We start from the raw sequence: 14,125 nt of genomic DNA, 5'->3' as shown, positions 1-14,125 counted from the left end.
ATGTTGGACACTTATTTTTGTTTTATTTTCATAACAAAAACATTTTGTCTTTCAGAACAAACTGTATGAAAGAACTACACGACGCCCACGTTACACCCAAATCTAACACATGGGCAAACTGGGATACAAGCTGGCTGACATTCATTTCAGTAACAATTTAAAAAACAAACAAATAACCAAAAAAAAAGTCACATCAGAGGGAGGAAAGGTGAAACAACTCCAGTGAAAGGAGCTGCAGAAATGACAGAAAAAAAAGATAAATAACCACTGGCTGATCTCATTAGTAAAACATTTAATCTGGTCGACGAAACAGAAATCAGAAAGAGCCTGTGTGCGTGTGTGAGAGAGAAACATCTGCTTACTGCAAAAGAGATTCTGCTTCATTGTCTGATCTGGCCAGTCACTAAATGGAAACGTGAAGGCATCATGATGTGCACACTGAAAGAGGCTCATGTTTAAACTAACAGGGACAAAGGTTTTTTTTTAAAAAGCTGCACAACGGTATGCTTTATTTGTAATTTTACAGAAGTCTTAAGGAAACTCGTGTCCCATTCATCCCCTCATCCACAGGAGAGAAGACATGGGCAGTGTTCGGGTATAGAGTAGTTTAGACCAGACTCATAACTCATCCTTCTCCAGATCATCCAGATCCACATCACTCAGGTCAATGTCATCCTCCATCGGCAACTGATGAAAGACCAAAGAAAGAATTGAGAAAAAGGGATAATGGACAAATAATAATAATAATAAATCAGGCATTAGATGGGAATTTGGATGTCAATTAAAAGTTTAGGTCATGTGTCGAGTCATTACCCTTTTTTCCATTCAAAGATGCAATTTAAATGTATGCACAAACCCTGAATAATCGCATAAAAGACGCGTGAATAAAGCGCGTTTCCATCCGACACAAAAAAAATCATCACTTCCTGATAAACTGGCTGCAAATATCAACAGTAGAAACGAAATTTGCTGCAGTAGAAGCTGCGCGAGTCTTCTCCTTGTTTAATAAATGACTTGCACCTCAGAAGACAAATACTGACATGCATGGTGGCATTTGAAGGCGTCAGACATGGAAAACAGACGCTTTTGACAGTTTTGCAGGTCATTAATAATATAAGAACACTAATACTGAAACGGTTGAGGCATTTTAGAATGACCAAAACAACATTTCAGATGTTTACAGTGTTCTCAGCCTGCTGATTTGTTCATTCACACATTTTTTTTTCCATCACATGATCTCTTAAAACAAAATCACGACCTTTAATTTGAAATTCTTTTAATTAAATATGTTCGGTAAAAGTGTTTCAACTGTAGTTTATGCGCATCTTTTCTAATCAAATAAAAAAGTTTATGCAACTCAGTTATGCTCATTTTAAAAAGGTATGCGCATCAGTGTTTCCATCAACCGCTTATCAATTTGCATAACAATAGGTGGATGGAAACAGCAAATGTCTAGGGTTTCAGAATGACATGCTGATGTTTTCATAAAATATTGCAATTTATCAATTAAGATTGGTTCATGCTGAAAAATTGTATTGCAATATGCGAGTATCATTCAGCTTTTATGCTGCTTTCAGTGTAAAGAGACTAGATTTGTGGTTAACCCTTTAATGCACTACATGGGTCTACAGTGAGCCGTCCAAGTTTATTTTTTCTAGATCTATTTTATAGCTTGTGCATCAAAGGGTTAAACCAATTGTTAATTAGAAATAAAAAACAAATAAAAACAATGCATTTTCTGACCATTAGATGGCGCTGTGCTGAGACAGAGCAGGCAACCTCAGGTCATTGTTGTCATAACACAGCAAATATTTAAGATGGTCAAGCATTGTGGAGATGCGTCACGTGCATTGGTGAGCTTTTCACCAGATTTATTCATGCTCGAAAAGAATAGGTCAACTAATCTGACGAGAACCGTTTAACAAATCAACTTGAGTCACCATGATTTGACGATATTAGATCTCTGCAACATTCATTAGTTATTCCTTTTAAGAGGAAACCAAAAAGGTACATTTCGATTAACACAGTGTCTGATACGATGGAAAAATCGAGTCTTAGAATTGTTTATTTTGCCTTTTAAAAATATTTTTATAAACCAATGCAAATTTGGCCAAAAGGTGGCGCTACAGAGTTTGAATTAGAAACTGCAAATTTACTGTGGTAAGTGTACAGACTGTCCTACATCTATGTGCCCAATCCCACAACTTTATGGACAGCACTAGCTTCGTAAATAGCAGATCTAGCAATAAATGAATACAAATGTTAAGCAGTTACAAGTTTCCTTCTGTGTTTTTATAAACATGAAACAGAATGCAAGATGAGTTCCTGAAAACTGCAATCTTCACAGGGAAAGTTTAAAGAATAACTGTTTTAAATAATGGTTTACACACACACAAAAAAAATAAACAAATTGTGTGTGTGAGATTATATATAAATTCTGTTGCACTACTACAATTGATTTTGGTTTTATTGTAAAAAAAAAATGAATAAAAAAGAAATAAAACAAGAAAATGTATTAAATGAGAATATTTTATAGCATACTTCAAAAAATAAAGATGATTTAAAAGGTTTTATTTTGAATTTTGCTTTTATACGGTCTTTCACATCACATTTTCAGATTTTTCATAGTATAGGTATTAATTCCAGTACTTTTACCATAAACCGACATGTCAACCATTTGGTAGAGGGTAATATTTAGAAAAATATGGGATGTGTTAAAAACATGCATTAAGTGCATTAGGAGTTTTTTTTATAGGTGGGGCAGTTAAAGGGTTAACTGAACCATTTAAAAAGGTCAAGGGGTAAGCATTAAAATAAAAAGTATTGAATTTCTTAAAGCTCTAAACACTCACCTCTCCATCTTTTCCATCCCAAGCCTGGACGGTGTTGATCTTTGGCAAGGCTCCGCCTCCAACCGTAGCAGTGGAGCCACGGCCAACAGAAAGTTCCCTGCATAAATAAAGACATTAATAGTTTCACGACATAAAACAGACCGACAGTAAGGAGGACCGCTCTAAACAACACCTTCAGTTTACAGCATCTGTGACGCAACTTGTTTCACCATAACATAAACGCCAGCCTTCTGTTACCTGAGGAATTCATGGATGCCCGTTTCACTGAATGAGCCTTTGAGCAGAGCGAACTTCATTTTACGAGAGTTAATGGCTGCCATGGCAGGATAGCCAAATCCACCAATCCCCAGAGAGGCTTCCAGCTCCATCTGCGCCCCTGCTTCAGTCCACAACCAACTGAAGACAGAGAGAAAGAGACAGAGAGATTTAACACTTATACAATATACCAACTACTAACAGCAGAACATGGTGGAAAAACACAACCACTTTATTGATGATGAATTATTTGTCCTAATTTAATCTCACACTAAGGACCTTTAAGAAAGAGAGAGAAAAGAGAGATAGAAAGAGAGAGAGAGATGGAGAGAGAGAGAGAGAGAGAGAGAGAGAGAGAGAGAGAGAGAGAGAGAGAGGTGTGTGATTGATTCCTGCTCTTTATTCCCTAAAGTCTGCTCTGTGGCACACAAGCAGTGACATGTACTGTTATTTATGGGCAGGCTGATTGTACTTAATGAATGATGCTGAAAACACTGACCCCCACATCTTCTTCTTATATTTCTCTGCCATCGTCTTCATCACCTCCAGGTAAGAGTTTCTTCCAGATGCGCCTGTGAGGACAGAGAAAACAGGCTGATGATGTTGAATTGTCCTCAAATTAACTGTGTTAAAGGAATAGTTCACACAAAATTAAAAATGTATTCATTTAGTCTCCCTCAAGTGGTTTCATACCTTTAGTAGATTCTTTCTTCTGTTATTCACAAGTATGTTATTTTGATGAAAGGTAAAAACTTGTAAACACTGACATACACAGTAGGAAAAACATACTTTGGAAGTCAATGGATACAGGTTACCAGCTTTCTTCAAAATATCTTTGTGCTTTTTTTTTCTTTTGTTGAAAGCAAAAGGTTTGAGCAAAGTAAAGGGTGAGTAAATGATGACAATATTAATTTTTTCTTTAATTGCTAAATAAAGTTGTAATAAATATAAATTATTATTAGATTATGCACCAACTGTTTCCTTGGCAACTAACTGAAACAAGCTGAAATACTAGAACTTCAAAAACTATCCAAGGCTGTAAACCTCACAGGAGTTACTCTGTCACATAGGAGTCACATACTGTAAGAAATGGCTGGGCCATTGGGAAAGGAGGAAGGAAGGAAGGAAGGAAGGGAAAAATAAGGCACATCTACACAATAAAATCAATAATTTATACACACACATTAAGAACAACTGAACAAACTAAAATTGGAATAAATTGGAGCCAAATAAAAATGTTAACAATATTACAAACCAAACATGAAAAGACACAGAGTATATAGAGAATAGGGATGCAGCGCTTAACCGATTTCACCATTAACCATGCTTTAATTCATCATGGTTAATTAATTGTAAAGGCTTCTCAACACAGCGTTTCTGCATGGAACAAAACAGCTGTAACTAAAAGTTAGGCCAACTGTGCACTACTTTAAAGTTCTGAGCTTGTACACCGAGGCCAATATGCACAAACACTGGATTAACTATGGCTGAGGCTTTCAAATAAGAGCCGTTCACACATGGAGTCTTGTGCGCAAGATCGTTATTTCCATTGAAGGCGAATGTTTCATGCAAGGGAGGCTGCATTTAATCTCTTTAAAAGAAAAATACTTAGCTAATTTGATGCTTAGATTTACATTAGACAAACACAATTGTTTTAATTTATTCTTATTTTTTATTATTTTTCATTGTTTTGTCAGTGTATGGTTATTTTGAGTGTAAAATTATTACTCATGTTTAAAAGCCAAAGTCTAAAAAGAAATGGACGATTGTTTGTTTTTTATTATTATTTTGTGCTGTATTAAGGTTATGAGCTGCAATAACTAACACTTTAACATAAGGAGTTTGCATGGGATTATTATTCCTCAGACTATAATCGTACAACCAAAATCTATAATCGTTGCATCCCTAATACAGAATACTGAAAACTACTTTTGAATTGCAAAATTTGACAGTTACTAAATACTAAGTGCAAACGATATCCTAAAAGTAAAATTACAGAACACAGAACATAAGCAGCACAATTAAACATCCATTACCATATACTACACCCAAACATTAATGATTTAAAACATGATTAGAAAAAATTAGTGTTACATTTCACCATATCGTACCTGTATCTAGAATGTGTGGCAGCACAGCTATGATGCACAGCTGATAATCCTCACAAGTCTTCTTTAAAATGCCTTCATTCAAAACCTAAACAAAAAAAAATATGCATCAAAAATAAAGTAACATCAGTATAAATCAGTCTCTAGCTAGAATTGTTAAACCATCTACAAAGCATTTTATGTGATAGCACAAACGTAAATAATGTACAACAGACAGACCATCCTCTTATTAAAGGTCTTGTGAAGTGCTTTGAAATGTGCATTTTTATTCAATGTTTAATGTAATCTCAACTGAAACATGAAGAGGGTGGGACAGTAGCTCCTCTTATAAAACAGTCAATAGCATTTTGCTTTAACACCACTGCCAGTGAGAGTGTTTGAGCTCAAGTGCATCAAATTTGAAGAGTCTGGAAGGGGGCGGGGCACGTCAGATGCTAGAGAGCATTTGATTGGTCATGATTTGATGAGAAACTGAAAAATGAGGTGACTTGAATAAAACCATAAAACCGTTGATTCATTAGGGTGACAAACTATCAGTTTTGCACCTTCTAAAAGCAAATCTTGTCACTGTTTTTGAGCACACTAGCTTATAAATATCCTAAAAACAACACTTATACAAATATGTAAAATACATTATTTTCATTTCATGGCACTTTTAAAATAGGCCTGGGCGATTTGGCCTAAAATAAAAATCTTAATAAATTTTTCATGTTAACTCGATTACGATTAATGAACAATAACTTAAATTATTGTTTTTTTTTTTTTTTTGCCCTCACAGTTATCCGACAGGTTTTGTACAGTAAATATGCTCACATATTACAAGTGAGAGACTTCTGACTGAAGGGTGCATTTCTTGATTTTGAAATAATTGTCAACACAAAAGTAAACACACACGATCTACTATCTATGATTATTTATTGAACATCAACGTTGAAAAACAGAAACACACACTTTGCTGTTTTATAAGAAAAGTTGGTTTAAGGCAAAGATAAATAACTTGCGCTTTTAGAAACAAAATAAATGATCAGTGTTTTTTATATTAAAGTAGAAAATAATTTTATGAAATAATAATTTTAATGTAACCAAAAAAAAATATGCCGTCTCTAGGCATCTCCCCGCAGCTTACAATCATTGTCAATTTAGTGCAAAGTAAGGCTCAAGAATTGGTCTATCATCCTACTTGACCAGAGATCAGATGTGGCTGCAAAGTGGCCGCAGAAGTATAAATTCACCTCAGTCTTTAACAGTGGGCTCACGTGATTCCACATGCATTAGGGAAAGCAATAAAAAAAAAAAATCATCCTGGAAAAATTAGGTCGATCATAGGTTCTAAATGTCAATTTCGATTAATTGCCCAGCTCTACTTTAAAAGCAGACAAGAGAATCTGGAACAATAGCTATGTTTCCATCCAAAAATGCAAATGAACTTTATGCGCAAAACTGAATTATTGCATAAAAAAACGTGCAAATAAAGCAGCATCTCCATCCAACGAGTCAAACCGAATATATATACCGAAAATAAAATCGTCACTGATTAACTGCCGCCAAATATCAACAGTAAAAACTGAATTTGCTGCATTAGAAGTTGCTTCAATCTTTTCTTCATCTAATGCCTCAGAAGGCAATCCTGACATGCAGTGAACGCGCGGTGGTGTTTGAAGGTGTCAGATGCGGAGCACAGACACTCTTGATTCTGGAGGTCAATAATAATACAATAACATTAACACTAAAACGGAAGGCATTTTAGAATAACCAAAACAACAGTTTAGGTGTTTTACAGTGTGCTCAGCCTGCTGGTTTATCTATTCACACAAATTTTCATAATCACATGATCTCTTATCACACAATCACATGACCTTTTTTTAATGCGCATACTGAAATTTGTGTGGTAAAAATGTTTCCATCGTAGTTTGTGCGCATCTTTACTTATCGAATAAAGTTTATCCTACTCATTTATGTGCATACAATTTATGCGGATTTTCAAAATTTATGCGCATAAAAATAGGTGGATGGGAACATAGCTAATGTAACCATAAACAATGTGTGTTTTTTTTATTTTATTTAAGATTTTATCATTTTTTTATGCGATTATTACATTGTTGATTATTGTACGATTTAATATTTTGGAATGTAAAATGTTCTAAATGTATATTACATGTCCTCAATAAAAATAATGTAATAAAAAGCAGAGTAGAAAAGATCACCTCTTGCAGCTCAGGAGCCGGGATGTTATCAGAGTACAGCTCCAATGCACGAGCAACAATGTCAGATCGGGTTCGTCCACCCTGATAGTCCTCAGGCTCCTCTCCTTTACGAAAGACTTTGATAGTCGGGAATCCTCGAATCTACCAATAAAACAAAGCACACAATGTGTTCAAACGCACCGAACAGAAATGATTCAAACATTAAAATGATGAACAGATCTAATAAATGTGCTCTTCATCCAAAATGCAGGCGGGATATTACAGAGATGTGAAATTAAATTAGAAACATCTATCATTTATATGAAAGACATAAAATAAGTTTGATTTCAGACCTACCCCAAAGCGGCTTGCCAAGCCCTGGTGAACAGTGGCGTCCACAGCAGCCAGTTTCACTTTCCCCTTTGTCTGCTCTTTGACTTCTGTGGCGGCCGCTGTCCATTCCGGCTCAAGACTGAAAGCGGTAAAGAGAGTCAACACGGGAAAGCCCAGCCAGCAGAGGAATTTCACTGCGTCTTAGAATGCATATTAATAATTGAACATGGATTCAGCGTGTCAATAATGCATGGCACAGCATGTCAGGTAGTGTTTCAGGGCAATGACAGACAGATCTCATGATGTGTGTGAGACATTGAAAATGCGCATACTTTTTGCAGTGTCCACACCAGGGGGCGAAGAACTCGACCAGCCAGACATCATCGCTCTCCAGCACGGTTCGGTCAAAGTTATCATCAGTCAGCTCCACCACATCCTTCTTATTGCCCGCACCACCTCCACTCTGATCACAACACAATCCAAAAGTCAAACAATGGCAGGAATCATCTCAATAGGCTATATGCAAATGGACTTTTAATTTTCAGCCAGGCAGCCCCAGGATCTTTCCATTACGAAATGTTCACGTTTAAGATCTGATTTCTTCGTTAGATATACAATATGAAGTGGGTCTCAGATCGGACAAGAAGCACTGCATTAAATTCCAGTTCTCCCTGCCATGTCTTTAAAATATGACAGTTTGTTTTACACCAGTTACAATGGTCTTTCATCTCATTTTACGCTTGAACAACTAAATGAATGCTTAAGTCTATTTAACTGAATATATTATAATTACTTTACAACATTGATGCTGTAAAAACACTTTCACCAGAAGTTTATCATTGACTATAAAACTATAGCTGTCTATAGAGCCCATTAGGTCTGTCAAAGCTGCTGGTACTAAATGGAAGATTTAAAAACATCACTGTGCTCCAGAGATGTACGTGTTATGCCACTAATATTGTTTTGGTTACAGCTTAGTCTTACTTTTCATTTTCTTTTATATTTTATTTTAATGGCCTGATCTCAGGCTCTGCTGTAAATGGTAATAAAAAAAAAGAATTTAAAAAAAAAGAGACAAAGTCAGTTCCAGTCTTTCGAAAGTAAATTAGTATCTGACACAAAAACATAGCATAAATTTTTTCCTAAGGTTTCTGTTTGCAACATTTTGTCCTGCAGCATTGAGAATAGTAAACGATTACAGTTATGTTTGTTAAATGGGCAAATGCATTGGCCAATAAGAGATGTTTATCAGAATCCACTCAATATGCAGAATGAACTATCTACAATCATGAATCATTTTAATATAGTACAATAAACAAGATGTAAATTTAGTAAAATAAAAGGATTCATGAAGCAATACAAATATTTACTTATGACTGGCTTCTCTATTTAATCCATCTATAGTTTGAGTAACATCTTCATAAATATTGTAATTGAACTGAATTTGAAATGCTGCAATGTTTTAAACGGATTGATATATTTCATGTGATTTAAAAAGTGAATATTTTAAACACAATCAGGCAAAAGTGAAGTACAAGCAAGTTAACTAGAACTGGAAGTTTTCAATTAGCCTGTGGTGATTATGTAATTTTACTTTCATGCAGGGGCAGACTTAACCATTAAGTGAGGCAAGCAGCCGCTTAGGGTCCCAGGGAATTAGAGGGACCCGACCAATGCCAAGAAGCCTATATTAATTATACAGCTCTTTTTTAAATTTTCTATCATGCTTTAAAATGTGTCGATAACCATTAAGATTAAAGTTATTACTTATTTTTTTTAACTGGGGGCCCCCCATGAACTGTGAAATGTTGCTTCTGTACTGCACATGCAAATATTGAAGTCTTATCACAAATATGGCTACTTAACTGTACATACAGTTATTTTGTAAACTTGTTTTGTGTGTGTGTGTGTGTGTGTGTGTGTGTGTGTGTGTGTGTGTGTGAATTTATTGTATTTAATTTTACATTATGATAAAGCTGCCACTTAAAATGTATTTTAACATGCAATTTATTTACATAAATTAATCTACAGAGAAAAAAAAAGAAATATCTATAGCAAAAAAAAATTAAAAAAAGAGTGTTTTGAGTTCTAATGCTAGGACCCCATACCTGGAATTGCTTAGGGCCCCCAAATCACTAAGGCCCCGTTTACACTAGTGCGTTTTAGTTTTAAAACGGCGTTTTAGAATGAAAACGATCCGCGTCCACACTCGCGTTTTACCCAGCGTTTCTAAACAGCTCTCCGTCCACACCAAAACGCTGAAAACGCACATCACGTGACCACACACACACTCTCGGGCAAGCGCTGCAGCCCATATACCCAGATGAGAGCTCTGCTAGTCGGACTTCTCATCAAGCATCTCCCGCTGGATCTAATCTCACTATATTTATTAAACGGGATATTTCATTTATCTTGTTGTCTTTATCTAACGACATATTCCCTGACTTTGGGCATTGGAATCTATTACTTGTTCTCAGGTAACGTGTTTTGGCTGAGCGCAAAGATAAATTAATGATTAATGTAACCACGTAGCCTACATTCTGTATATTGACTGATCGCTTGCCTTTATTTCCTATAATGTATAAACTTATTGTATGTTATACTTTTAAAATGGCCATTATCGATTATTAAAACTGATACTCAGCAAAAGAGAGGGTTTGTTTCGTATTTTCACTGAAATTGAAAGGAGGCAGTTGTTATCGGCTCCGTTTTGTTATAAATATCCACACAGTGAAGATGACGCTCATCTTATGCAGCACGACGCCTCAACATGTCTGCTGTCTAAGTTGCTAATATTAAAATGAAAATAGGCAGTTCCTTAAATCATGTTTACATTTTATTGTTGAGAAAGTGAAACAACGAAGCCAGGGTGATGTGAATGAAGTTATAAAGTACACTGTTCCCTTTGAAGATTTACCCGTGTCCTAGGTATAATCTGCTTTTCCATATCAAACTGAGAAGAAGAGACTGCAGCCTTGATCAAACTTGCGAAGTCTGAACTTACACGGAGAGAATGCAGGACTGAACTGTGCGTGTTAGGCTACTTAATATTCAGGAAAAGCCCCAATCAGAGAGGCGAACGTCTGCAGCCCCGCCTCCGTTTTCAGATGTCTCCGTTTTCCATCATCCACACTGAGACGGAGCAGCAGCGTTTCAGAATGAAAACGGCCTCTCCAGCGTTTTCAAAACGCTCCGTTTTCGGCGCTCGAGAACTCCGGCGTAGTGTGGACGGTTGGCGTAACCGTAGCAAAACTTATGCGTTTTCAAACTAAAACGCATTAGTGTAAACGGGGCCTAAGTCCACCCCTGTTTGTATGTTTATTTTTCAATAGGTGCACAGCAGATACTCCTATAAACGGCATTGTATGCAGAGTAAGCAGCATCAGGATGTTAACTAACATTGTCTTGCTGGTCAAGCATTTTAGCTTTTTTTTTTTTTACCCCCAATTAAATTAAATATATATATTTTTTTATATCTACTGAGAATTAATACAATGCTTATTTAAAATCTAATAATATTTATACTGTATAAGTTGTATTTAAATAAAATAATATAAGACTATGCTAATATTTAATGTATTATTTAGTAATAATTGCATAAAAATAAAACAAATTGTATTAACTATAGATTTTTTTAATCATCATGCTGAGCTTCAATACCTGTCTGCTGTAGTCTGAGCCTCCTGTCTTTCCACCAAGTCTGTCTTTAACCAGAGAACGAAGAGCATTCAGAGCTGCGTCTACAATGGCTTGATTTGTACGGCCACCTAGGACAAAGAGAGAGAACAAACACTACTTAAAAAAGTAACAAAAGACTTTCATATGGACATCAAAACATTCTTTGTTCATGGGCCAAGAGTTTTTTAAAGATGCAGTACTCAACCTTGGTAATCCTCTGGCTTGTGTTTGTTGCCTCCAAAGATCTTGATAGTCGGAAAGCCTCGGACTCCATACTGGCCTCCCAGAGAGTTGTGTTGATCGGCATCCACAGCGCCCACCTTCACAATGCCCTGAACCAAAAACAAATTATAGTAGTGACTGACAACATACTGTATATCCATTTTCAGCAAAAGAGAAGAATGCAAAAGCAAAGCCAAACTAACTGCTGTAAAGTTCTTATAATGTTGTCCTTAACTCAGAATTTACCTTTAAAGCTGTGGCTGCTTTCTTCCATTCGGGAGCCAAACTCTTGCAGTGACCACACCTTTAAAAAAAGGAAATAGTATGTCAGACATGCCACATAATCATTTAAACACCATTACAAAACATACAGCCATAGAGATGCACTAATGATGCAACATTTGGAAACGATGACTAATGAGATGCAAATCATGATGCAAATAAAGTGCCAGTGACAGCAGGATAACTACTGTAATATATATATATATATATATATATATATACACCCTTCAAGAAAATAAATTCAAGCAATTCCAGCATTATGGATGTGACATTTGCAGTAAAAATTCAAAACATAAATTCACAGAGAAAGTCTATGTAAACATTATACTGAAACATCTGTTTATATTTCCAGAACAACTAACCACAGAGTTAAGGGACCAGAAAAATATCAATCTGTAAACACATTGTACTTTAAATGAGGCAAATAAACATTTATGAGTTATAAATGTGACCAAAAAGTATGCAAGTTTGTAGTATACAACATTCTTTGTAGAAATTCTGTGAATTAAACTGCACAATCCAAAAGAAACAGTGCTAATCAAAAGGATAAGAGTTGGCTCACTATTAAAAAAAAACGATTTATTTTATTTGATATTTTTGCATTCATGAGAAAAAAAAGCTTGGTTATGGATGTGACACCTCTCCGTTATGGATGTGACAGATGTGAAATTGCCACTTGTGTGACTTTAGTAAATCAAACATAATAGTTTGAAAACATTGTCAGAGACTTTTTTGAGTAATTCTAAAGTACTGTAAAATACTTGTTTACACACAAAAAAAACTTGGAAACAGTTTCTGTATTTTGGTAAAAATGGTAGGCAAATGGCAAGGTTGACATTTGCATGGAATTGTTTAGTCATTAAAATAGGGCTTCTACACATCTAACTAACAGTGATCTCTATCAGCGACAAAAATCCAGATTCACTCATCCAACTTACCAGGGAGCATAAAACTCGACCAGCCAGAGACTGTCACTCTGAATGACTTCTCTGTTAAAGTTGGATGGGTTGAGTTCAACCACATCATCACTAGAGGTGTAGAGACCGTAAGCAGACAGTACAGTCAGAGAACACGCCAACACACCTGAGAAGATAAAAAAAAAAGTGTATTTTAGCTTTGTATGGGAAAAAAAACACTACCCTGTTTTGAACTAGAACATCATAAAACATAACTCAAAACAAACAGTACTTTCTATTAACTTTACTAGACTCACATATAATAGATCGCAGAATTATTATCCACTCTCCAAACAGCCAACAATATATAGGAATAGAGCAACAAGATGAATATGCTGTACTGTACAAGGCCAACCCATCATAAACACACTAACGTTACAACAACTACATGCAGTGCTAAATTTACAAACAGTAAACAAAAGCTTACTAAATCCCTATCCAGTTGTTTACAGAGGATTTATTCCATTTCCCAATCATATCAACCTCTGTCCATCAAACTGTACATGCTAACTAACAATAAAGATAGGTTGTGAACGTTACATCTCACACTCTGTTAGCAATCTGATTTGAGCCACTAAAACGAGTCTCTACAGCAGAATTCGCGACTTTTTATCATAATAACTCACCCAGGAGCGCTCGCATGGTTATTCTTTGTGCTTATTCAATGTATGGTTCAGATGATCAGGGTGTGCAGATCTGTGTGCGCCGCGTGAACTCTCCACCTCAACCAGCCGGTGTTCCGGAGAATTCAGTTCCCCTGTTCCCCCATTCACAGCGCATGCGCAACTTTACGGCTGATTCCATGTACACAAATCATGACGTCATGAATTCGCTTCGCGAACTGAAACAGTTCATGGTTGTTTTGCTGTATTTTCGTAAGCCCGGTGTTTATTTCATCACAGAGTTCATAAAATTTTGTAATTATTTGCTTGGACACCCGTGTCTATTGTATTGTTCCTGTTTTTAGCACGCGTTCGCTTGTTTCTTTCAAACAGTTGCCTTGTCGAAAAGAATAAACCATACTACACTGCACAAATTATAGTGTGTTTTATTTCAGATAAATCACAGTGATACTTGTGTTGTTTTAAAAGACATATTTACGTAACTTGTCATGTATCTTCAGAAAGTGACTTTACATTAAAAACACAGGAGTACAGATTTTCCCGAAGCAGAGGAAAGTGTTACTTTCTGAGGATTGGAAAACACAATATACAATGCCTTTTTAACATCAGATTTAAATCTAACAATTTCGTACA

At 35.8% G+C, this 14,125-nt stretch overlaps 1 protein-coding gene across 1 annotated transcript; it reads right to left on the bottom strand.

Annotated features, from left to right (window-relative positions):
* Positions 1–5: 5 nt before the first annotated feature.
* On the bottom strand, positions 6–13,537 carry pdia6 (protein disulfide isomerase family A, member 6). Its single transcript, NM_197933.2, is given in 13 exon segments — positions 6–687; positions 2,853–2,949; positions 3,090–3,248; positions 3,607–3,679; positions 5,219–5,303; positions 7,420–7,560; positions 7,756–7,870; positions 8,064–8,194; positions 11,392–11,498; positions 11,615–11,741; positions 11,878–11,935; positions 12,852–12,996; positions 13,496–13,537. Coding segments are annotated over 13 exon segments (1,323 nt in total). The 5' UTR covers positions 13,512–13,537; the 3' UTR covers positions 6–618.
* Positions 13,538–14,125: the final 588 nt, after the last annotated feature.

This window comes from Danio rerio, chromosome 20 (genome assembly GCF_049306965.1).
Source record: "Danio rerio strain Tuebingen ecotype United States chromosome 20, GRCz12tu, whole genome shotgun sequence".
NCBI classification, from domain to species: domain Eukaryota; kingdom Metazoa; phylum Chordata; class Actinopteri; order Cypriniformes; family Danionidae; genus Danio; species Danio rerio.
The sequence above is the reverse complement of the archived record's forward strand: the minus strand, read 5'-3'. Positions and strand labels throughout refer to the sequence as shown.